Source organism: Gorilla gorilla, chromosome 16, assembly GCF_029281585.2.
Source record: "Gorilla gorilla gorilla isolate KB3781 chromosome 16, NHGRI_mGorGor1-v2.1_pri, whole genome shotgun sequence".
Taxonomy (NCBI): Eukaryota; Metazoa; Chordata; class Mammalia; order Primates; family Hominidae; genus Gorilla; species Gorilla gorilla.
The window spans coordinates 61352577-61379408 of NC_073240.2; the positions used below are offsets into that span (position 1 = coordinate 61352577).

Genomic DNA, 26832 nt, shown 5'->3' on the forward strand with positions numbered 1-26832 from the left:
CTACTCCACGGTTTCCATTTTTAAACAACTGCCCCCGCCCCTTGGTTTTAAATCAACCATCAAAAACGGAAAAAGCTTTAGGCTACAATTTGATAAATAAGGTATGACTGTAATTTACTAGAACTAAGTCTGGGCATATTTATTATTAATATTAATGAAAACTTGCTTGTTCTTAAATTTATTTAAATAGCATAAAGTAATTACCTCTTTCTATCTTAAATTTTCACTTCCAAAAGGAACTGATTAGCTGATCGAAGGACCTATAGCAATTAAGGGTAGAGACAGGGAATAAGGAAAGTAGGAGGCATTTGTTTGCCTCTCCCAAGTCTCAAACAAGAAACTAGACCATGTTTCTGTTTTAATAGAAACACTTTCATAGAACGGTAGAGATGGAAAAGATCTTGGTGACTACCAAGTCCAACCCTTCAACTTTAAAAACAGGGAAAGTGAACAATTGAGGTTTAACCTGACAATTATTGCATCGCAGATCTGGGACAATAACCCATATCTTCATCTTCCCCCACCCTATGTAGGGGGGTTTCCACTACTCAACATTGTTTTGCTACACTGCGGACAGGGTGACTCATGTACAAAGTGAGGGTGTTGGGCTTCAGAGGTTTCTCAACCAGAATTATCTGAGTATCTTTAAAAATGTAGCAATACTTGAGCTCTACACCTTGGGACCAATAAAATCAGAAATCTGTAAGAGCACAGCCTGGGCTTATATATCTTTTAAAAACTCTCTAGATAGATTAATATGCAGACCAGGTTGGGAGCAGATGACCTGTGAGGTCTATTGCAAAATGTTCACCATCAGTTGGGAAAATTTTTTGATTCAGTTCCCTGATGTTGACCCATGAGGCCATAAGCATTTCTAAACCATTATACTGTTTTTACATTGGCTTAGCTGTTGTCATTATCTGCATTTATCTAGTTCATTGATATGTTTACTTAAGTATTACCTACCTCTCCCACCAGAATGTACACTCACAGAGACCAGAGACTGACATGATCACTGCTGTCCCCTCGGCCGCCAGCATCACATCTGCGACAATAATGAGATACTACACCAGCATTTTCAAAAGAAAAAGGGGGCTGGTGTCGCAGTGTGGAAGCAGGCAGGTGGTCCTTCTCCACACCAGCCAGAGGAGGTCTACTTTCGTCTATCCCACCAGACTAGAATCTAAGCTGCACGAAGGCAGCATTTGGTCTCCCCTGTTTGGATGTCACCTCCAGAGCCTGGACGCTGGCAGATACACACCAGATGCTCAGTGCCTGAGAAAGGCCATGTGCTAAACAGGAAGCACTGATCAGCTTCCAGGGCACTGAAACCTTTACTTTGTGGCTGAATAAAGCAACCTTGAAAAGACATCACTGTTTCCACTGAGTTGGCCTTGACTTCTGCAGTAAGACTCCTAGCCTGCTCCTGCTAAGTGGTCACAGTATTGGCAAGACCCAGCCCAGGCACACACTGAAGGCTAAAATACTTTGTGTCTATGTCACATGCAGAGGCTGGGGCTTCTGGACAAGGCTTTATGCCGAAAAGGAGCACAGTATTTGAAAAGTCTCACAGCAGCCTCCAGCACCAAAACAGCCTCAGGGTTCTCTCCTGTTTGGGCCAATTGGGGTAAGAGATTTGAGGGAACAGTCTGCCCACTTGCTTCTGCATGCTGGTTGACAGCAAGGCCAAAGTTAACAGAAAAATATTTCACGTGTGTTAATAACAATGCCAGAAATTGCTCACATCTGGCACCTCTTCCATGCTGAAGGGAGTGAGCTAAGGAGAAGTGAATGGTTACCTTAATATAATTTACCTTTCTGAGATTCCCTTTCCTCGTGAGTAAGAGGAAAGGGTTAGCCCCGAGCAGTGGTTCCCAAACCTGTCTTATCCTCACAAGAGGATCTTTTACAAAAGAAGATTCCTTGGCCTCCCCCCCTAGGCTTTTGGAAGCAGGATCTGTGCAGGTGTTGCTGGAGAACGGCATTTATTTTTTAAATGCTTCCCAGATGACTGTGAAGATCAATGACATTTGGGAACCACTAAAGGACTGGAGGACTCTGCGGTCCACCTGGCTCTGACAGGCTAGAACAGAGAGCTTCACAAAGTGAGGCCTAAGGACCAGCTGCATCAGAAACATCTGAGATGCTGTGTAAATACACGCCTTCGTGGGCCTCACCCCAGACTGACAGAATCAAACTCTGTGTGAGACCCAGGAATCTGCCTTCTTAAGACTCTCTGGAGTATGGGTGGTACTCTACAGTTTCAGAACCACTGTTTCAGGCAGGATTTTAGAGCTAACTTATGGCTTATGTGGAAGCAAATCATGTTCATCCATAAGTATAGGGTTTGACTTTATCCAGTTACATTAACATTTCATTGCATTGTTTGGCATGTCACAGAAATCTCCTTTGTTTTAAATGGCATGTAGCTTATAGCAAATGCAAATGTGTAAGTCCAACAGTCATAAAGCAGCCTTCTCTGACTAAGTGTGGCTGCCAACTTCTCAGTGCATTTTTTAAATGCTGATTCATGGCTTAAGACACTTGATTGGGAGGAAGGTGTCTCGGCTCCTATTATAAAAGCACAAAGGTGGTACCTGAATTACCTAGCACACAATAGGCACTTAAGTATTTGCTGAAACAAATTTATTTACTTATTTTCACCCAGTGTTCTACAGAAGATTTGAAGTGAGATAAACAAATAAAAAGAAGGAGGAAAAAAACCTTTCCAACAACCGAAAAATGAAAATAACATTCTGTGAAAAAGAGAATACTTCTCATGTGGTGAAAAAAATCACACTTCTGGGTGGCGCAGTTTGTGAAACGGTTGGCTTCAATAACTGATCTGAAACTTAACCACAAGTCTTCACTTCTGAACCACTGCCTTATTTCTATGATAGAAAGGTTTAAACAGCAGGTTTTCCTTGCTTTTTATTTTTTTCTTCTTTTTCATGAAACGCTGCAATTTCATCTTTCTAATAGGAACACATAAGCACTATTATCCTTTACAAGCCTGGTGATTATTTGTCATTATTATTACCCTGGTTATTCTAGCTCAGATCAAAGGCTTTGACTTCTTCAGCAATGCAAAATTCATATAAACGTGCATTCTTATACCTCTGTGTAGCACCAGGAACAAATAACATTTAAGCAAATAGGAAGATCTATATTCATTCCTCAGATTCCGACACAGAAATCAGATTGTTTTACCATTGTTTCACACTTGTTATCACACCAGAATCCAAATCCACAATCCACTTGTATTATCTATTTATCCTAAAAAATATGCAAATGAATGCTTGTCGCTACCTCATGCAGAGTTTCTGACATATCCTCTATCTTATTTTTTAGGCAAACTGTATATACTTAAGTGAACCAAATGATCTAACCATAAATCTTCAGAAACCAAGGGGTTAATAGTTTTTTTCATCCATGTTTAAAATTGTTTTATTACCCCCAAAAGCTACTGTAGTTTACTTTTTTACTAAATGTTTATCATTTTTGAAAAAGAAAAGCTCTAGATTTAAAAAGGGGAAACGCTGAATTTAGCTCATCAAATGACGACCTCTTTTTAAAAGATATTCAAGGGTTGGGAAATAGAATGGAGTTTTAAACTTAAAAAAATACGAGGATTACTAAAAATGTCATAACAATTGTTTACTCACAAACCAAATTTCCCTTAAATTTAATATTGAGCCAAACAGCAAATAAATCAGCTTTAAGTTAAAAATTTTTTTCCTTTACTTCCTGCCAAGCAAACTTAAAATTCAGTATCTCTTCCACAGTTACATTTCTGATAACCATGAAAAACAACGAGTTAAACTTTTGAATCTGGAATAGAATGTCTCTCATTCCAATTAAGAAAATAACTACAACCTTTGACCTTCCCACTAGCCTGATGGGAAATTCACTGGCACCATTATGGGTTTAGCCGTCCATGTGCAAGTAACCACTAGAGGGCAGCCTTATCTCATATCTGACATGCGGCAGAAAAATACCTGAAATGCTTCTAATGTTCCTTTAATTATTTTTGTAGTATCTTTGATTTTCCTGGATACTTAATAATCAACTTCAAATGGAACTAAAAGTATTCCTAAACAGTTCAAAAGTCCACTTTCACAAACAATGATATCACAAAGACTGGTGGTGAGAGGTGCTAGCGATACAGCTAGCTGATGTTATCTTTAAAATTTTAAAACAAAAGTTTTTCATCTTTAAGTCATGGCTGCCTCTTTACTATGTGCTGGGTTAAGTGCCAAGTCAATTATATCACAGCTGGCACTTGGGGTCCATCTTTGGCATCAAAATTTCAAGTGGTTCTAGGCAAACTGAAGTGTGTTTGAGGAAGAAACTGACCAAGATTGTGGGAAGGCAGAACCACACTTACAGCAAAAAGGACTGGAGAGGGACAGCAGATATTACGTATTAGAGGGGTGTGTGTGTGTGTCTGCGTGTGCATGTGCGTGTGTGTGTTACAGTACTAGTCTTCAAATGACTTACAGTCTTTCATTTGAAAGATGGATTAAATGTGTTCTGCACAGCCCCAAAGGAAAGGATCAGAATAAGGGATTAAAAGTACAAAGGAGAGAGTTATGCTTGATATAAGAAGACTTTTCTAATTCAAGATGGAGTAACCTACCTTTAAAGATAGTGAGTTCCCCATCGTTGGAGGTGTTCCAGCATAACCAGATAACTACTTGGCAGAAATATTGTGGGCAGGGTCCAAATCCCAGTGAGACATTCATCTGAGTGACTTTAAAGGTTTCGTCTGAGACTGAAATAATCCTTATTTGCTTTCAGACAAACACACCTTAATCCAGCAGTCATTAAGGCCATTCCCCACTAAGTGAGAAATGAGCTTTTTCAGATCTACTTGAAAACTTTTAGACTTCACGTGATTTTCTAAAAGACAAACGATTTCTCAAGAATAGATCTACAATCATGCCCCTAAGCTGTCATGAAAACAAACAGGACAGCACTCACAAGCACGAGAATTCGTAAGCTTTATACTACACAAAGTCATATTAAAATTAGAAGATGCATTTGTGAACGTTCCCTTTGCCTAAGGATAAGTGGAACATATAGATATATCTCTCAATTCTATCATAATGGCGATTGGTTATACAGGTTAGCTGTACTTCATGGTATTCTGTATTCTTGGGGAAAATAATGCTTATATTTCACTCATATCCTCTTAAAACAAGCAGACTTAATGAAAATCATGGATGAAGAGAGCTACTGATAAGCAAATAAGAATAACCCCATTTGTACCAAACTGATTTTATTAAATAGTAATTTAAAGATATTAGGCTCAGCAAAGCATTACATAATTGGATCTATTTTTTTCCCATAAAAATGCCAGAGTTATAATTTCCACTAACTAGAGACAAAGTTATATCCAGGACGTTTTTCACAGCTTCCTCCAGGGGAGGCATGAAGATAGAAATTAGGGTTGTAGTTCTTGTTTCACCACGTTATCAGATGGAAAAGCTAGGCTATAATGCAACCTCTGTGAGCCTCAGTTTCTTCATCAGTCACTGATGGGACTATCAGTGACTCTCTGTGGAGGATTAAATGATGTAAGAGTGTTTGTAAACCATAAAGCACAAAATAAATATAGATTAGCATCATCTCCCTATTTGTTTATGAAATGCCTAGTAAACTTCATAAGCAGTAACATTTTAAAAAATGAAATAACTGGAAAACCTAGGGAATAATCTTGACATTATTTTTTACACCCACAGGAGCAAAGATTTTTAAAGTTATCGTATTATTTCCTGAAAATATGATGAGGGCTAACAAATTTCATTCCAAAAAGAAAATCCAGAAACAAAAGATTTCAGCTGCTTCCTTGCATTTTGCCCATTGGATAGTATATGCTATTATCCATCTATTTAGACCTCCTATCTCTTGACATAGCACTCTTGACAATTAACAGAAAAATCATGTTCTATCATGTCACACAAAATACTGACGGATAGAAAAAGCTCTGACTACGACTCTCTCAGTTCATGAATCAAAAGGTTGGGATGGAAGGGAGTTATCTTCAGTAGAATAGCTAGATGGGGGAGACAGAACTTGTAAATCATTCCTCAGAGGGTCTGTATGTGGTCTTTGAGATACTATCAAATGTCAATTCACACCTGACTTGTCACTGGTAGATGGCTCCAAAAAAACTGTTTTTTAAGTAGAGAAACATAGACGTGGTGTAGCTGCTGACTCTGAGTGTCTAATTATGGCTTTAAAATTATTAAATATGAAACATATAAAGGCAGCCTTGATTTCTTACTAATAACTGCTGTAAATAGTAAAAATGAATGCAGAAAACATTTCCATGACAGAGTATTCTTAGGAAATTTGTTCCACATAAGGGGTTTTGTTGATCCCTATAATAATTTAAGAGATTAAGAAAACTGAACCCTACATCTACCTCTGCAAATCTATTCATCCATCCATCCATCCATCCATCCATCCATCCATCCAGTAACTTCTTCTCTCCAGTAAATGGCCATTTATAAATATTATTTTTCTAGGTACCCCAGAGCAAATAACAAAGTGGCTGGGTGCTATTGTAGGTGCTTTGCAATTGTCACCTTGCTGATCTCATCCACTTTTATTGTGTTTCACTTGAGTGGGAGGGAAAGATAGGAGAAAAAGGAGACTAATGAGAATTATTAATATATTTACAAGTGTATCTACTACATATTAAAGAGCTAAGGTTTAGATGACATACTGTATATTTTTAAATGACTATTTCTGTTTAGAAATTACATTATTTCATGACTGGGCAGCATTAAATAAATTATATGGTTCTCAATTCAAATCGTGGGCAAAAGGGTTTACTTGTGCATGCTGCTGCTTTGTATCTCAAGTAACGTGATTGAAATATATGAAATCAAGAGGCTGCCCATGAAAATGGTGCTTTTAAAATACTCTCTACTTCATGGAGGGTCCAGGCTTCTCCCTCCTCCCATGGATAAATGGATTCAGAAATCCTCTTTGTCTTTAAAAGAACTGATCCCTTCTTGCCAGATAAGTACTCTGCTCAGTAGTGGCAACCATTTGGGTTTTCTCTTTTCAAGATCCAGCCATCACCTTCTCCCAATCCTTCCCATCACAGGTAACAAAAATGGTACAAAAATCCCAGTGAAGGGATACCAGGCAATGGGTCCTTACAATGAGATCAGAGATCGAATTCCAGTTTCATTTCGGAAAAAGAAAGGCCAAGTTCTTCAAAACTACAGAATCGTATTTATTAGAGTTGGACATACTACCAGCACATACAGTATTTTCAAAGTGGTGAGGAGTCTTGCATTTGCACATGAATCAGGCTGGACAAAGAATCTATGGGCCAGAAATTCCCTTTAAGCCTCCCTGTGCTCTTATAACTCCATTTACACGAACACAGGCTGAGCACTCATATGAAGCAAAGGGGTATATCATCTACTGAAACTGATGAACGTCTTACATTTCCTTTCAGTACTCCGCTGCCGCGTGACATCTGGCCAATGCACTTTTATGATGAGCAGAACAAGTGCTCCCCCGATTATAAATGTTACAGCTGGCTCTCTCCCTTTGCCCAAGAAGCAATCCAAATGGTATTGGAATTTTGTTGTTAATTAAACAAAAGCAAAATTGAAGGATGAGACTAGAGTTGCTCAAATGAAGATTTATTACATTTGAGCATGAAACTAAGCCTAAACTTATTTGACAACTAATGCAGAGGAAGGATTTTCTTCTTTGGTGAGTTCAAAGGGCCTGATTTACTGATGTTTAAAAAACATCAGTAAATCAGCCAACAAAGAGAATCTTTCTTTTATGGTGGCTTGTTTTCTCCTCCCTTGTCCACATGCATCCACATACCAAAAAGCTATATTGTAAACAGTATTTCTGTTTTGCACGAAAAATCTAGTTATACAAACTGTCTTACACATGGAACCAATTTAACTATTAAAACTGAGAAGCAATAGGGAAGTATTTAATAAGATTCTAAGCCAGTTTTTTCCTCTAAATCTGATATGGAAACATTTACAGCATTCCTCACTTCCCCACAAACTATTTTCTCTTTCAGCTTAAGTTTGCACCAAAGCAAGATAATCCCATTAAAATTCAGGATATTATGATATTGGGAGTGAAATATTCTAATTGTTCAGATGCATTCTCTCTCCCTCTTCCTCTACCTATCTCTCTCTCTCTCTCTTTCAGGCAGCTGAGTTTATAGAAAAATTGCATTGCCAGTACTTCTGAGGCACTTTTTTCAAAGCACCATACTATGAAACTATTATTTTATGGCGGACAGAGGTCACTCCAAGTGTGGGGGTAGCGTGTGTGATTCTCATTATTCTATTAGGAAGGGATAGTATGGAACTTCACTTTGTAGAATTACAAAAGCAAAAGCCTATGTACTAGGAAACATCAACTTTAAATCAAAATATTAAAACGTACTTTCCTTTTTTTTGGTGGGTCGTTACTGTTCATTAGGGGAGAAAGCAGTTTAAAATGTCTCAGCCTCTTGCCTTTCCTCCAATCAACACAAATTATGTTAGACAAAGTGGATAAAGACTGGCATTGACATCTTCCAAATAGCAAAATCTATTTTATAATTTAAAGACAAAAAATGCTTTAACTGCAGAGGGCATTTAAGACGTTTCACACTTACAGGGCTAATGAAATGCAGGACTAGCATAAAAGTTTTTTTGGGGGGGTGGGGGAGAATAGATTTTTTAACATAAGAAGTCGATAAGAAATCTTAATAATTTTTCCTCCCAAATAATTTTAAGTGCTTAAGAGCGCGGATCACGGGAGGTTTCCTCTCTTTTACTTATATGAATTACATATTCTAAAAATGATTAAATTCCATTTCCCTCAAGCCACAGGGGAAAAGAGAAAATTTGCTGTGGGCACATTATATATAGAAAGATTTCATCTCAAGCAGCTCATCTTAACGTCCAGTACGTTTCGGCCTGTTAATAATTAATAAAAGAGATGCCACCCAATCTCTAGTGAAGAAAGGCAAAGCTCGGTGATCCGAAAGTAAAACCAGCGCAGATACCGAACTGGTGTCCTTCATTCCAGATTGCAACAAAACCCCAAACTAGCAAACGTTTAACAAGCGCTTGGCACCCGCACGGGTGGGTAGGACCCGCAGGACAGTCTGGGTCTGCACAGTTGCTGCGCATTAGGGAAGCCGCGTCCGCCGCAAACAGATGGGGCTCTAAATCCCCAAGCCTGGCGGCCGGGCCTGCGAAGCCGCTCGGGCAGATTATCCACGGCGAGGAACCTGCGGGCGCACAAGCGGGCGGCGGGCGGCGGGCAGCGGGCGGCGGGCGGCGTGCTGCGGGCTGAGTTTCTCCGGAGCTGTTTGCAACCGTCCCAAGAGCGAGTCTCGGTTTCTCCGGCAGCACGGGCGACTTCCTGCACACCTCCAAACTTTAGCTTTCCCATCAGAAAGTTCCCTGACTTGCCACGGTTTCTCTCCTTCTCACCTGAGAGGACCTAGAGCCAGTCCTCCCTCCAACCAGATCCCCCTCCCCTCCCGCCCCCGGCCCGGCCACGGAGTCCTGATGAGGGCGGAAGGCCGGGCCGCCCGGCAGGATTGGCCGCGACTAACCCGCGCCCGTCGGCCCTCACCACGGTCTAACCTCCGCCCCTGCCCGCGGATCCCGTGGGCTGCCGAGTTCCTCCCCACCTCCATCCACCAGCCAAAGTGTCAAGCGGGGTGCGCCGCGGCTCCCTGGGCCGCCGAGAGCGTCTTGGCACGCCCGAGGCGCCCGTCTCGCTCCGGCCCGCGCGCTTTCGGAAGTGGCCGCGGCGGGACACAGCGCGGACCTACGGCTGTTGCCCGGCCGGCGGCCGCTGAGGCGCTCGGGGCCGCAGGGGGAGGGCGCAAGGCCTGGGGCGCTGACCAGTCCCCGGGGATGACATCGCGACAACGCGCACGCACGGCCCTGCCCGGCCGCGGCGCCTCCCCGACCTAGGCCGGAGCTGTCCCGGGTGCGGGCCCTGGGGACCGGCCGCGGGCGTCCCCGGCTTCCTCTGAACTCCGCAGACCCTCCCCTTCCTTTCCGAAGCGCGGCGACTCCCGGCAAACTTTCTTTTGGGAGACCCGCCGGGTGCCAAGCGGACCCAAGAGACTGACAGGAGCCGGAGGGGGCAGCAGAGGGGGATCCACCCTGTGCGCCTTTGCCCAATTGGAGGCAGGCCGATCCCGTGGCCGGGCTCAGGTGGCGCCGCGGCGGTGGCCCAGAAGGCCCTGGCGGGGCCCCCGCGCCGAGCCCCGGGCAGTACGTGCGTTCGGGCAGGCGCGCCCACCCCTCCCCCTGCGCGCCCTCCTCCCCGCCCCCCGGAGCCGCCAGCCCACCCGGCCCCGGCGGGGCGCCCGGGCTCACCTTTCATCGCTGCGATCACAAAATACATCATTTAAGCCGCGGTGCGGAGAGCGCAGGGAGAGCGGATGGTCCGACCCCGGAGCCCCCTCTGCCGCCGCCGCGCCGCCGCCGCCCGAGCCACAGCAGCAGCTGCCGCAGCTGCCCGCCCGCCGAGAGCCATCCCGAGCCATAAGAGGCTCCATGTGACCGGCTGACATCACGGCCGCCGCTCTGTTTACACCGCGCCCCTCCGCTTCCTCCCGGGGCGGGAGGCGGGAGGCGGGAGGCAGGCGCGCCCCAGCGCCGCGCCCCGCCCCGCCCCCGCGGGCAGGTGAGTAGCAGCGGCGGCTCTGCTGGCCCACCCCGGCCGAGCCTGCCCTCCCGCGTCCCGGGCCCTCGCCCGGGCGCCCGCCTTCCCCTCGCCTTCGGGATCACCTGTGGCCGCCGGTCGCTTTTCTGCACGCAGCGCCCCGCGGAACGCGCCTCTGACCACTTTCTCCCCCGACTCGGTGGGGCAAGAGGCTCGCAACCCGACGCCACTCTCCCGCTGGCTGGCCGGAGCACTCGGGGGCGATAAATGCGCCAGCTCGTTGGTGGAAAAGACAGGTTTGGTCTGGGGAGCTACGGTCACCCTCATTTCCTAGAGCGCCCCAGCTCTAATCGGAAGGTACGGCCCCCTTCTGGGCCGTGGAGAACGAAGCCACTGGGACCGTCCGGGGAGTGGAGTAAGCTCCTCCGAAGTCTTTCTGGAGAGACTCGGCCTGGGCGGGGGAACTCCGCCCACCCAACCCTTGGCAACCCTTGGATATTGGCAGTTATACCAATAACCAAGGTCCTGGTCTACACCTGTCCCCCCCAACCCCCTTCCCCGCGTCCAAGACCACTGATACCTGCAAGGAAAGCCGGAGATTGTATGTGAATCACCTAAATGAACTCCAGTTGCCAGCTGATTTGAGCCGCTAAATTCCCAGGCTCTTCCGTATCTCTCCAGAGAACCCATCTACAAGTAGGAAAAGCTATCGTTTTCATACCCTAAAAATGAAACACTGTGGTAATTCTGACAGAAAATAAAGACCTCTGAAGGTGAACTTTGTACATTTTAACATGCGACTAAGACTTAATTCCCTCTAAACTTTGAAGCTTAATTCTTTTTACTGTCCTTATGGAACTGTAAATCATGACGTTATTATTTTACAGATCAATCTCTTTACGATGAATTTCAGATGCTACATACCCAGAGTCTGCATTGTTTAAAACTTTGGTCAGGTTGTCTATAGTACCGAGCATAACAGAAAAAAATTCTGAAAAGCCAAGTTTGCGTACCTATTGCGGTTCCTTCACGAAATTTCATTCTGCTTGCTTTTCTGTTGGTCTGTTGCCACGCACAACTTAAAATATCAGATGGCTGTTAGCTGTTGCATTCATGATGATTAAGCAAGGATAATTCTAGCATATTTTTTTCTCCATGTAAGTGAGTTGCTCTTGCCCCTGAGTTGGGCCACAATTTAAAACACAAGCAAATAATCAGCACTGTAGAAAACAAGGATTCATACACTCCCTCCCCAGCCCCCTTTCAAGGCAAAATTGAGTCTTCCAAACATTTATACGGCGCTCTGATTTAGAAGGTCAATAAAGTTCGTTGTCCTTCAGTCAAGCCATGGCTTTATAAAAGTTTGATTTCAGATAAATTCATTCCAATACAGCTTTTTCTCTTAAAGATTTTCCCCCCAAAAAAAACTACAAAGAAAAGAAATTATAAAAATGTGAACCCAAGACCTACCCATGTTAACTCAGCTGTCCAGCCATAGCAAAGTGGACAAGAGTTTCAAATGAATCAACCATACCCACCGTAATGTTTACAATTATGAAATTAAATCACACCACGTTCCTATGATGCAACTATATCTCCCAATGAGGCAACGCCCCTCAGTTACACTGACACCATCATTCACATTTGGTTATTGATTTCCCTTGTGCTAACGACTAATGCCAAGCTATCCTATAAGCAGGTCCCAGGTACAATTTTCTTTCTTTTGTATCGTTAAAGGATGGAAAACCATCGGAGACTGCATCCTGGTAAGTATGTTCTTCCCTACTCAATGCAAGTGAACCCAGATATACAACTCGGATAATTCACAATGCTACTTTAAAACAGTATCCTGCTTTAGAAAACAATGTTTTCACAATAACCAAATCTATTAGCTCTAGCATGCCTGTGAGACATCTGACTCCAAGGTGAATAATCTGACATCACTAGTAATCAGTATTTATTTCCAGATCATTTCAAATGAAATCAGTCATTGGGAACAACATGTAACATGACATCTGCTCCTGCAGTTATAAGTAGAATCATTCATTCTATAGATATGTCCCCAATAGAAATATAATCTCAAGTACTTATCTGAAATATTTACACATTTATTCAACAAAGACATTTCCAGAATAATGTAATACTGACCTTGCCCTTTAGAGATGTATTTCATTCACTTCCTACAACTAATGAGCAACAGAATTTCAGATATGAAGTCCTAACCTTCCAATGTAGCTAGATGCTATTTGTAATACATGCCTCTATTAAATGTCTTCAGCTTTTAACCCAGGTTATATTACTGTTCTTTATATTAACACAAAGCTCTTTGAGAGTAAAAGCTATAGGCTGTTTTTTTTTTAACCACTCAAAATGCACATTTTCTATGACATTATAAGGCCCCAACCAAACAAATCAGTCAGGAGTAAAAGGGAACATCTCCCATATTGAAGGGACATCTCCCTTCAATAATACCAAATTGGAGCCATAAATGATACATTTTAGCACAAACTTTTACCCACTGTATATTAAAATACAATCATGTAAAAGCCGGGCATGGTGGCTCATGCCTGTAATCCCAGCACTTTGAGAGGTCAAGGCGGGTGGATCACTTGAGGTCAGGAGTTCAAGACCAACCTGGGCAACATGGTGAAACCCCATCTCTACAAAAATACAAAAATTAGCCAGGCGTGGTGGTGCATGCCTGTAATCCCAGCTACTACTCGCGAGGCTGAGGCATAAGAATTACTTGAACCCAGGAAGTTGAGGTTGCAGTGAGCTGAGATCACACCACTGCACTCCAGCCTGGGCGACAGAGCAATAATCTGTCTCAAGGAGAAAAAAAAAATACAATCATGTAGAAATACAATAAAATATTAAAATGCAATAAATATGTAGGAATAATCGTTTGGATTTTATTAAATAAATGCTTATGAGTGCCGACTGTGAGAGAGAACACAGTGCTAAGGAACATATTCTTTCTTTTTCTTTTTACCAAGTGTTCTGAAAAAAAAAAAAGTAATATTGCTTACATGAAGATAATTAAAGAGAATGGGACTTCTTTACCAGGAATGGGAGTTTGTTATATATTAATTTGCAGCTCAAAGGTTTCTGTTGACTAATCTCAGAAAAAGAAGGCACACAACATACTTATAAACACATGTAACTCATCTCAGAGTCTCCCAGGATGGTCACAGCCCCACGTGGTGTTCCTGTGTGCTGGGTTCCACACTGAGTCTGCCACTTACTGAGAAAGTAAAGAGACACTTCTAATGCCAAGTTGTTCCCAAAAACACCTAGGGGAAAAGATGGGTGCATTTTTGCAGGAGTCTAGACTGTAGTATCACTAGTAAATTGGTGCCAATCTTCCTATGTTACAGTTTAAATAAATGATACTTGACTTTATGAGAGTATATTTTGTTTTTCACCACACAAGTTCTGATCTCATAATTTGCCACCCCAAATCACAGATGTAATGCTATTGGGGAGAACAACAAACCAGTGGACTGGCAAACTTATCCCGAATCTGCAAGTGGCTCCTAGGACAAAGGTGATTTCAAAGTTTGCTGATGCATGTGAGGCACAGCATTTTGGTTTTGTCTCACCCAGGCCCTGCATCTCTCTCTCCAGTGTGCATCTGCTTGCTAATTCAATTAATTTTGTTATAGCTGAACAAGAAAGGGATCAGTGAAAGGTTAATGTGGTCCTAGGCAGCTTGATTCAATGGAATCCTTAGCCACCACTGCACTGTGACCTTTAGGAGTTGAGCCATTCTGGTTGACATAGAGCCAGGGGACCAAGTTTCCTATAAACACAATAGGGTCAGACCCAGAGAGTTCTAAAGCAAGGATACTTGGGAAGCTATGGACACGTCACAAACTAACCTAGAAGAGATCACAGCCTTGCTTAAATATGAGTCCAGAAGGAGCCAGTTTCTCATAAAGGAACACTTACAAATGGAGTAATACTGGTGAGACCCAGAAGCCAACAGTAAGACAAGAAGCTCTGCTGTTTATGAGTATAAAGGGGGACGGGACAAGTGGATTAATGTGGTTTATCTGCCTTATTCATGATTTTAAAATGAATATAGATGTAGATTGAAATATGCATGTATGTATACATATGCGTAGTTCATGAAATATGGTGAAATAGACTACATTTGGGTGGCAAGAGACACCTACAATTTTACACACTCCCACCCACACACACATACACATATTTCTCATAATCAGCCACACTTACTGAGTAGGTATTATACTGACACTGTGATGGATAATCGAACAAGAATAAGACAGTAGCCCTGATTTTGAGAAGGTCACAAATCAGCTGACCTGTGCTCTGAAAACTGTAGCGTTCCATGAGTCGGTCCAAACATTCCTGAAGGTGTAACATGTCTGGTTGCCCATTGAAAAGATGTTTGCGCAGCACTCTGCCACTCACTAACAGTTGATAGATGACTGCAAATCATTAGTGTGGCTATTAGTGTAATGGGATGTTGGAGGTGAAAGATTTGACTAAATGGAGACAATGGTGCAGGGCTTCTGGGATTTCTGGAACCATATATTTCATACACTTATTAGGAAATTCAGAGGACTGGCTTATGTTTTGTAATCACCACAATAAGGAAAAGGGTAAAGTTCACAGGCATACAGAGCTGAGCAACCTCCACAGAATAGGTGGGTGGCAGGTGCCTCACTACACACACACCAGTCAAGGCAGGAAGGGGAGAAATGCAAACCAAGGCCAAGAGGGACCTCCATTCCTTTATGTCCCCATGCTGTGTCCTCACCCCATTCCTATACCTGGCAGTGGTACAGGAGATACACACACACACACACACTCTACATATATATATATACGTAAGCGAACGCAAGAAATACAAGTGAACTCAGAATCTGGAATCTTGGGTCCAGGATAGTTTCACACTTGTCATTAGCTTTCTACATCACATCAGGCAAGCCATTTTACCTTTCAGGACACCAGGCCCCTCAACTGTAGCCTGATGGAGTAGGAACTGACTGCAACGGGCCCCTACCACTCGAACATCCTGTGACTGCTTTCAGAATCATTCCCCATCCACTTTTCGGGAACACTTTCTTCCCTTTCTCTATGCTGTGCCATATCTGCTTACTTCTCCAAGAAGCCTTCTTTGTTTGCTTGAACTCCATGGTATGGTGGAATGGGCTTTGGCATTAGATGAAGTTGGGCTCAAAACCAACCTACATCCCACTCAGTAGCTGTATGAGCTTGAGCAAACCTTTGTTTCACCATACGTCAAATAAGGAGAGTAGAGCCTTGTAGGGCCACTAGGAGGATTAAACAGTATACAGAAAGGAAAAAGTGATATCTCTCAGTAGAGCTTACAAGTGGAACTGCCATCACCACCCCTTACATCATCACACCCTTACATTGTTACACACACAGCACCTGTGCCTGACATAAAATGTTAACCCTTAATCAAAATTTGTTGAAATGTTTCTCCGCATGCACTTTTGCTGAGCGTTCTACAATTTTGAAACTCGTGTGTGTGTGTCGTGTATATAAAACAAGTATAGTTGACCCTTGAACAACACAGATTTGACATGTGTAGGTTCACTTATATGAGAATTTTCTTCCGCTTCTGCCACCCCTGAGACAGTAAGACTAACCCTTTTTTCCTCCTCAGCCTACTCACTGTGAAGACAATAAGGATGAAGACCTTTATGACAATCCACTTCCACTTAATGAATAGTAAGCATAATTTCTCTTCCTTATGATTTTCTTCATAACATTTTATTTTTTCTATGTTACTTTATTGTAAGAATACAATATATAATACATATAACATACAAAATATATGTTAATTGATTGCCTATTTTATTGGCAAGGCTTCTAGTCAACAGTAGGCTATTAGTAGTTAAGTTATGGGGGATTCAAAAGTTATATGCAGATTTTTTACTACAAGGGGGTCAGCACTTTTAAACCCTACATTGTTCAGGGATCAACTGTATTTATTAAGCACCTGCTAAGTACTGAGGACACAAAGATGGATAAGAATTAAATTGTCCATTGGCCTAAGAGGCCCTGTGGTCTAGCAGGCTTTTTATGTCTTATTTCCTATAGGAGAGAAAGTTCCCATCCAATGACCAATGACTAAACACCTTCTGTGTGCATTACACTGTGCTAGTACGTCGAGAGGAAAGGACAAAAATCAAGGTATCAGTCTATCCTCCAAGGAGCTTGCAATCTAGTAGGAAAATAAACGCAATGCTTATAATGTAAGGCAGAATGTGTGGCACATACTCGAAGTGTTCCAGAAATAAAGTACCATGTAAGTCAAGAATAAGAGTGGTTACTGTGTGTGGGGTTCATCTGAAACTTTAAGAGAAGGAGGACTTCATGAAGGAGATTTGAGCTAGACCTTGAAGGCCAAATCACATCTTGGTGGATAGAAGTAAAAATGAAGAGCCTCTTAGAAGGACGATAGAACACAGTTGTAAAAGTACAGGCTGGGTGCTGTGGCTCACGCCTGTAATCCCAGCACTTTGGGAGGCCAAGGTGGGCAGATCACCTGAGGTCAGGAGATTGAGATCAGCCTGGCCAACATGGCGAAACCCCATCTCTCCTAAAAATACAAAAATTAGCCAGCTGTGGTGGCAGGTGCCTGTAATCTCAGCTACTTGGGAGGCTGAGGCAGGAGAATCACTTGAATCCGGGAGGCGGAGGCTGCGGTGAGCTGAGATCGTGCCACTGCACTCCAGCCTGGGCGACAGAGCAAGACTCTGTCTTAAAAAAGTAAAGAAAATAAAAGAACACAGTTGTAAAAGTACAGAGACAGAAAATGCATTTCTCACTCAAGGAAACTAATAATGAGCATTTACCAGAGATAAAATACACACAGATAAGAAGGGGAGAAAGCCCAAAATGTAGGTTGTAGCTATTTCTTCTGCCTTCCCTCACAGTGCCCAGGACAGAGCTCTGCAAACTATACACTTTCAGAGAATGATTTTTGAAAAAATAATTGGAGGTAGAAGAAGGGAATTGTGCTTCAGAAAATAAATCTCTTTGCAGCTTGCTTATTTCATAGTCTTATTGTAAGGATTAATCGTTGGTTTGATAGTCATAAAGTTAAATTACACTTAATAAAACACATAGAGCAAAAGAGTTCCACATCACAGCACACCAAGGAAGAATAAAACTGGAAATGGATGTTATTTCATCAGAGTGAAAAGCTAAGCAGAGCATTTTAGGATGAACAAGATAAATGGAATGTTATTTGATTTTGTATCTCATCCATTTCAGTTCTGAAAATTATCTGAGACAGTTCTATTAATATAGATGCTTCATATATAGGCCATATTTTATTTTTTAAAGAACTATCTTAAAAATATATTTTCAAATAATGGAGAAAAGATAAGCGGTTACAGATGGTTTTCCCTATTTTTGTCATGCATGATCAAGGACTGCAGAGTAACGTGGGCTTCATTGGGAAATCCAAATCTCGCAGCTAGGAGCGTTCCAGGAGCAAATGCTGGCATTATTTTGCTTTCACAGGGAAAATATGTTCCTGTTCAGTCAAGCAAAGTAATCAATTATTCTGCATTATGAAATACTCATTTTATAACTATTGACATTTCAGACAGTTGTGCCACATGTCAATAGTGGTTTTGATGCTCACATTTAAGCTCCAGCTTATAGGATGGGATTCATCTGGGCTGACAGTGTCTGATCAGAAGTCTATTCTCTGCTCTCAGAAGTCCATCTATTATTTATGTCCAGTCCTACACTGTGGAAGTCTGTTGTGAGCGCTAAAACAAGAATAGATTTGGGTATTTTTTTTTTTAATAAAAAGGTTAAAATTTTCTCAATGTGTTAGATCCACATTTTAAAAAATCACTCTTCTCTTAAAATCTCTTCCTACATTTTGTAAGATGGAGGTAGATTAAATTAGGCATTCCAGTCAGAAGTTCCAAAATTCCTGTTAGATTTTTAGCATCTAGTGAAGCCTTGTGTCCTCAAAAATAATTTTGTGAAATCAAAATGGCTTTCCAATCATTATATAATACTGTTACTGTTGCTGCTACTACCTCTCCTACTGGTTAACTATTCCTTGGAACTTCCTGTGTGGCAAGCATTGATTTTATGCTCTTTTTAAAAATCATTTCATTTATGGAAAAACATTCTGTACTTTTATTACATTCATTTTACAGATGAGGAAACTGGGGCACAGAGAAATTAAGCGACTTGTCCAGGAGGACAGGGCCAATAACCAGTGGAACCATAAGAAAAAAATCCAGGTACACTGATTCTAGCATGTGCACTCCTAAACATTATGCTGCAACTCTCAAAAATTGAATTAATTTTTCCTTCAATTCAGCATTACTTAGCATTTCAAAAATAGCAAGCTGACTTCTCCAGAAATCAAGAAGTACTACCCTAATAACATCTAGGCATGTGTGCGAGAAATTCTTTTATCACTGGCTTCTATAATTGAGCAAGGTTAGCATGTGTCATTATGAATTGTTGCACAATTTAGTAAATTATTTAATTACTACTAATGAGGAAACATACTGTACATGGTTGTAATTATCCTGTTGGAAAACAATGTTGCCATTTGTACGTTTAAGAAACACTTGCTACATACCAAATTAACTCTTGAGGGAAGTTTATTTTGTATTTTGGAATAATCAAACAACTCTAAATGTTGTTAATGGATGTTAGATAGGATTACAAGGAAACTGAAAAATACACAAATCAAAGCTGACATTCCTAAAAGACTCCAAACCAGAAACATCTGTTAAAAAGGTAAAAAAATAATGATTTCATGGTTCATGATATTCTACAGAAAAAGCACAAGATATATTTACTGTTTTTACTTTTCCAAATTGTTTCACTGCTGCTCTTTTCATAGTTTTTGCAACATATATAATATAGCAATTTGTTCACCTACTTTAATCACCCAACAAATGGCTTTGATAGCTTAATAATCTTAAGCAGAGCCATTTATTTTCAATGTACTTTGAGTAAGCTGTTATCTACGTTTATTAAGTGACTGTAGTTATGCATAGTCTTGTTATTTACAAAAGAACACAGTACATACATAGCCTCGGGATGTTTTGACAACACATCTTAAGTAAAATATTGGTAAAATAATTTTCAAAATATAATAAAAGTGAGAAAGAGTGACTTGTTTGTGTTAGCTACAGTATACATTATTGAGAAACTACTGATATGCATTATTGAATTTGTTGTAAAGCCTTAAGTACGTAATAGTCTCGGAAAGCCCAACTCGCCCATTATTTCAAAGGTTAGGTACATGTTATATGGTGAAACTGACTTTCATAAACCAGAATGTAATGGTGATTTGATTTACAACATCTTTGCTCCTTGAAATATAACAGAGGTAATGTAGCAAAGCCATTATAAACAAGGAAGAATAAAAAAGGGAAATATCAGAGTTCAAGACACTCAAAGAGGGCATATGGTAAGTCTCTCTGCTTCCAAGGACACGAACAGTTAACTGTCTGTTTCTGACAGTTGCCTATCATTAAATAATCATATTCAAGCAAGATAAGTGATATTATCATATTTGCTCTGTTGTCTTGTTTGTTATATTATCCCAAGGTCAGCTGCCATTAAACTGGGTAATCCAAATCAAACAAAAGTTTTGTCCTCTTATGAATAATGCATATACTGGAATCATATTATGATTTGCAGATTTCAGCACTTGTCAAAAAACTAGTAAGAAACTGTTTCCTGTCACCATGTTAGATTTAGGCGTAACAAAACAAGAGAAGAGAAAACATGTTTTATATGTTCAGAGAGATCGCTGCTCAATTTGCAGTATAACATAAATTACTACATAGTGGTTATTTTACACTAACAGTATTTTATCAACTAGAACTACTGTAAAACATATAGAGTGCTCTCTATTTTAATGGTATTTTCTGATGTCACTGTGTCAAACTAGAAGAATTGCACTTTGATTCGTCTTTCAGATCTCAGTTTTTTAATCTTATTAAAATATAATTTACATGTTGGAAAACTCACCCTTTTTAGGATACAGTTCTTTGAGTTGTGACTAAGGCATTTAATTGTTTAACCACAATTAAATTAAAAGACACAGAACAGTTCTATTCCCCTCTCCCCCAGTATTCCTCTGTGCCCCTTTATAGCCAACCCTCCACCCCAAATCCTGGCAACCAGAGATGTTTTGTGTCCCTACAGCTTTGCCTTTAAAGAATATTATTTCAGTGGAATAGTATATTATGCAGCCTGTTGACTGGTTTCTTCTACTTAGCATAAAGCATTTGAGATTCATCCCGTGTTGTTGAGTACAATAATTTGCTCTGTTTTATTGTTGAGTAATATTCCATTCCACAGTTTGTTTATTCATTCCTCAATTGAAGGACAGTTGGGTTGTTTCCATTTTATGGCAATCAAAAATAAAGCTGGTATAAATATTCATGGTACAGGCTGTGGTGTGAACCTAAATTTACATTTATATTGGTAAATACCTAGGAATGGGACTGTTAGATCATATGGGATGGATATATACATTTAATTATAAGAAATGCTTGATGGTTTCCAGAGTAGCTGTGCCATTTTGCATTCCTATCAGCAATGTATGAGAGTTCCAGTTGCTCCATATCCTCTCCAGCACATGGTGTTGTTGAATATTTATCCATTCATTGCTGATTTTAGTTCTTCAAAGTACTTAAGTTCTATAAAGTTCCCAGGAACACTGAATTTTAAAAGACAAAATTATTCCTCCTAGAGGAAATAGAGGGTTAAGTTTCTGTGAGTCTGTGCTCATAACTTTTTTGTCAACTGATCAATACCTAACTTTGTTTTATGTGTGTTTCTATTTAAAGACATCTTATTTAGTATGTATTGCAGATTCAGTAACATTGCACTGGCAGCCAACAGCAGTATAACTCATGGCTAGAGACAGCTTATGTAACACATTGTATTTTCTCCATTAAGACATATCACAATCTTCTCGCGCTTGAACACTAGACAGCACTTCAGCAAGCACTGTGCTTGGGGATCATTTTAAACAGTGAGACTTATCAACAAAAAGCACAAACAGGGTGGGGCATGGTGGCTCACGCCTGTAATCCCAGCACTTTGGGAGGCTGAGGTGGGTGGATCACCTGAGGTCGGGAGTTTGAAACCAGCCTGGCCAACATGGTGAAACCCCGTCTCTACTGAAAATACAAAAGAAATTAGCCGGGCATGGTGGTGCGTGCCTGTAATCTACGCAGGAGGCTAAGGCAGGAGAATCGTTTGACCCTGGGAGGCGTAGGTTGCAGAGAGCCGAGATCGCACCACTGCACTCCAGCCTGGGTGACAGAGCGAGACTCTGTCTCAAAAAAAAAAAAAAGCACGAACATTAGAAAAATATGGCATTGAATAGACTTTAAAAAGGACACCTGTTTATAATATGACAGCTGAAACAAGAGGGCAGAACATCACCTCAATGGACCTCAGTGGGGAACCTGTTCTAGGACGCTGTGTGCACATACTTGTCTGCCAATGACCGCATACCCAGTGTTGATTTTGGGGTTATAAATAAATTTTAGTGAGTATGCAAATTTGTAAACACAAAATCCTCCAGTAATGCAAATGGACTGACCTTGTTTATCTGCTTTTTTTTGCCATTCTATGGTCTAAGTTTAAATGTCACTGCCCTATAGACATCTTGTTCTTCTCTTTTTGTAAACCTGATTCGTCACCCTCTTTTCAAATCATTTATTATCTTTTCTGCCTTCTTCTTTAGACTCTCCACACTAGAGTCAGGAAACATACCTGTCTTATTCGCCATTGTATTCCTTATATCATTAAGGCTTACCATAGTGCCTGGCATACATAGATGTTGAGTAAATATTTGTTGAATCAGTGAATACTTCTTTGAAAGTAGCATGTATGGAAGAAAAAGCACTGGAATTGGAGTTGGAAAATCTGGTTTTCCATTCTAGTTCCAACAGTGGCTTTGTGATTGGTGACAAGTTACTTATATTCTTTGAGCTTCAATTTCCTCTCCTGTACAACTGAAAAACTAACACCTATCTTTAGAGATGTTTTTAAGATCTTAAAAGTCAGGCAATAAACATGAAAACCATTAGTATCTGGCACACTGTTGATACCCAATAATCACTGGATTGGAGTGGTTTATGACCTACCACTAGACATTTATAACTGTATGAGCCATATAAAATATACTAACAAACAGTGTGAACAGGAAGTTTATTTGGACATACAGATAGTGCTAACTCTCCATGTATTTGGCATTATATACTCAGAGCTCCCAAATAATTAAGAGAATTTTTCACTTTAGAAGTGGATCTTTTGTTATTCTGTCAACCTAGCTATGTTCTTCAGAGTCAAAGGTTCTACACACGATATACTATGTACATGTCACCATGAAAACTGATAATTTGTCTACTCCATTTCAAAAAAAACTTCCTGAATGTTTAAAAGCAATTCTTCAGTAATGTAGTTAGAGTTTGTACTCTCTGGAAACAAGATTTTTTTTTTCTTTCAAACACTCCTAGACAAACAAGGACATTTAGTTAAGAAGCTTATTATGATTCTGTCTGAAATGCTTTCTTACAAAAACCTATTGTATCCCTTAGGATTTCAAGGCAATAAAAACCAATAATTTTAATAAAATTATGTCAGTCTTCCCACATATAACTAAGGCTAACAACATAATCTAAATGTTAAACTATAGTGGAAAAGAAACTACGTAAACAATGCATAAGGTTACTTCACTCAAAATTTATACAGATGGTTTTCTTACAAAATTACGATGATCAGATATGATTAATGATACGATTTAAGATTATTGGTCTTTAATAGAGGCAAAACATGATGACTCACTGACAAAGCAAGCTAATAGCAGGGAGGGAGAGAAGGTAAGTTTGTATATTTGACTACAAAGCAAAACAGATAAGTAAAACCACAGAGTCAATAATGATTATATTATAGGAAACTTTCATTGTTTCCTAACTTACATTTATATTAACTTTTCTGGAGATGACGTTTTTTAAACATATAAATCGTCATTAGGAACCTGACAACAGTTCTAAATCAAACCTAGGGTTTAAAACATCATTTGCCGACAGACATCCTCCAAGTGTTTTCCGCAGAGGCACATCACTTCTGATTATTCCCAGGCTATTTTAAATGATCTTGGACAGGGCTACTGAATGACTTGTCAGCGAACAGGAAAACATTATGACACCACTTCTCCAGATTTCTTCCCAGAACACGAAATATTTGGGATCGTTCTAATTGAATCAAGGCTAGCTTGAAAAAACAAGTTAAGCTTCACTTTAAAGCTTTCAGTTTTAACTGGAGGAATGCTTCTAACATATGGCAGCTGGGCTCTGACTCACAGCAACCTTCAAATTCTGGCCAAAATGTCTGTTTCCTGAGATTGTGTCTGATATGCCTGTGCATCCCTGGTGGGGCCCAGCAAGCATTCAGTAAATGCTATTGTTGGAACGAATGAATGAATTAAAGGGCTCCTAATTAGGAGCTACAAATTCTTCCAGCAACAAAATAATCCCATAGGAAAGCTGCAATGTACTTGGAATTGGTATCTACGAAGAGTTCTATTTTCAGCTCCTTTACAAATTATTTTTATCATTTATGCTCAACTTGGTCTTTCTTGTTGTTGTTTTTTTTTAAACCAAGATGTGAAAAGCACAGAAGCATTTTCTAGAACATGAAAGACCAGTATACTTTGTAGAAAGTTTCATTCGTATGTAGCTTGTGTGTGATAATTATTTTTAAATCTCAGTTAATCATCATATATTTTCTCGGAGCAGACTTTGGGTGAGGCACTACGTGAAATGTTTGAAAAAGATAGTTAAAAGGAAAAAGTCCTATTCTTGACTATGCACCAAAAATTGTAACTAACACTAGTAGAAGGTATGCAGTTTCCAGTAAGGCAAGTGGTTATCTAAAGAAATACTAAATTAGAACTGCTATCTCAGAAGTATAAACAATTGCTATAATACTTTTCAATCAGACATCTCTCACATGAAAGCCTTGTGAAATGGAAGACAGAAGCCGAAAAAACAGAAAAGAAAAAAGAAAAGAAAGAAACAAAGATCAGCAGAGATACCACTAAAACTCCAAGAACCAAAAGTTTGTATATGTGCTTTAAAAAGCATCCCTTTGATATTTACTCCGAGGCTTTTTTTCTCTTATGTAAGACATAATTCTGACAACCTTGATGTCTGAACTTCCAGTATACCGGAGATATTTTGGAAGCACAACAGAGACTTGTGCTCATAGGCGCGAAGAGAAACAATAAATATTGAAGGAAGAGATTTAAAAAATGATAAAAAGGTAGACATAAGAACTCAAAAAGTATGGCAGCATGGAGCCATTTAGCATAGGGGCAAAGAGCCAACCACACCTGCCGAGTTTCTGAGTGCATCCTGTATTACAGCATACTGTACACACCATAATAATTAATGGTTATAATGACTTTGAATCACTAAGGACGTATTAACCCATGAACTCTAAGAAGACAGGGACTTACATAATATATTTTGAAAGCTCCCCTTCCCCCTATAAAGTGATTTAGTTTAGGCACTTACAGAAATACGCTGCAGAAAATTAATTTTTTATGATGTACCTCATTTTCTGATAATGCCTTGAATGTGACATGGTATACATACCTAAAATAATAACCCTAACTATTTAAGACCTTACACTCAAGGACTTAGGTGTTCCTGTTTCAGTAAGCTGTGTTCTGAAGCATACTGGAAAAATAAAGCGTGTTCCATAGGAAGCTACCTGCATTATACACAGGTATTTTATTTAATTCTAATATTAGCCAAATATCAATAAAGTAAAAACTCTTCAAACACAACCCTTTCCCCCTATTTAAAGCTAGAATGTTTTTGTAAATATTTACTGGAGTGATGAGTGTTCAGGGCTCAAGTTTATTTATACATCATTCTGTGAAGGTATTTGTTGCAATTGCTATTTATATAATAATGTTTAACCTGCCAGAATTCTGGAGAAAGAAAGATTAGCAGTTAAAGCAAGTTCAATGGGAAAAAAAGAAGAAAGCCATAGACACAACTTGGCGTTGTTTCCATTCAGTGCAGGTGAAGTGACAGGTTTCTAAAAGTATGCTTTATCCATGCACACACATGATACGGATACCTTTTTCTTGGCTGCAACAATTCTTTTTCAAAACTGCTAGCCTGTTTCCAAGGCAGCTGCAAAACGTCCGTGAAAACTAGTTAATTTGTAAGAGGCATGGAAACTGCTGCCTCTCCACCTGCCAGGCTAGATCCACATCGTACAGACTCTACAATGGCAGGAGCTGAGGGTCCTGAGATAAATTTTCTCGGCTCCTGCACAGACGGAGGAAAGGGAAGTGATTGCTGAGAATGTCCTAGACATGGACGCGGAGCTCAGATGCTTTTGGGTGTTCTGTCTCTTTCACTCCACATATTGTCCTGGATGCAGAATAATACTTTTTGTATTAAAGTCACTGTGGCCACCTCCAAATTGCTTTTACATTTTATTGTTATTATCATTATGTTGTTGTTAATGAGAATGCAGCTGAAAGGCTAAGTTTGACACTTAAAAACGACCAAAAATCCAGCAGGCAGGAATCACCCCCACTCACAGATAGGGTAAGTGAAGCTCAAAGAGGCCTCTGGTTCAGCAGATCATACCGCTGATGGTAGAGCTGGGGCTTGAACGGGGGTTTCTGACTCCCACTCTAGTGCTTACTACATGTTGCAAGATGCTAAGTATTGAAAACTGATTTCCTGTTCCTGAAGAGTTTATATTTTGAGAAACACAGGTTGGCAAGTGTAAGGAAAGTTTTCCATGGTAGGACTTTGAAAAGGAAACAGGAGGCTGTTTTTTATTTCTTCTTCAGAAGATTTTTTGTCACCACTTCTATCTTTCTTTCTGTTCATACATTATTATATTATCTAATCATTCCTGCCACGAGAGATAATTTGCATGGCTCTTCAACAACATGTCACCAATAAATCACCAAACACATTTTAATAAATCAGGCCTCATAACAATCTACAGTAAACCGGATCATATGACGTTGAGCATATACCAAGCCTGGTCATCTCATGGGGGTGTTACAGTCTCTGGTCCTTTCTGTGTGACCGAGAAACACAC

General features: G+C 40.4%; 1 protein-coding gene and 2 long non-coding RNA genes across 9 annotated transcripts in view; 2 read left to right on the forward strand and 1 right to left on the reverse strand.

Moving 5' to 3' along the window:
- The window catches only part of LOC109023482 (uncharacterized), a 95398-nt gene extending 94029 nt beyond the window's left edge, over window positions 1-1369 (forward strand). For all 5 annotated transcript variants that reach the window (XR_010130998.1, XR_010130999.1, XR_010131000.1 and 2 more), the window contains one exon: window positions 979-1369. This is a non-coding gene — a long non-coding RNA (uncharacterized lncRNA). The remainder of the gene's footprint in view (window positions 1-978) is intronic.
- The window catches only part of RORA (RAR related orphan receptor A), a 736533-nt gene that overhangs the window by 89432 nt on the left and 620269 nt on the right, over window positions 1-26832 (reverse strand). The window contains exon 1 of one of the 3 annotated variants that reach the window (XM_055363160.2): window positions 10803-11125. The exons of 1 other annotated variant lie outside the window; for it this stretch is intronic. In XM_055363160.2, coding sequence (XP_055219135.1) covers window positions 10803-11004 — 202 coding nt within the window. In that variant the 5' untranslated portion in view covers window positions 11005-11125. Of the gene's footprint in view, window positions 1-10388; window positions 10638-10802; window positions 11126-26832 lie in introns of those variants that run through there. One more of the 3 variants, XM_031002531.3, reaches the window with a different exon arrangement.
- On the forward strand, window positions 13614-25261 carry LOC129526999 (uncharacterized). The gene is made up of 3 exons (XR_008671832.1): window positions 13614-14224; window positions 16340-16404; window positions 18864-25261. It is a non-coding gene; the product is annotated as an uncharacterized lncRNA (long non-coding RNA).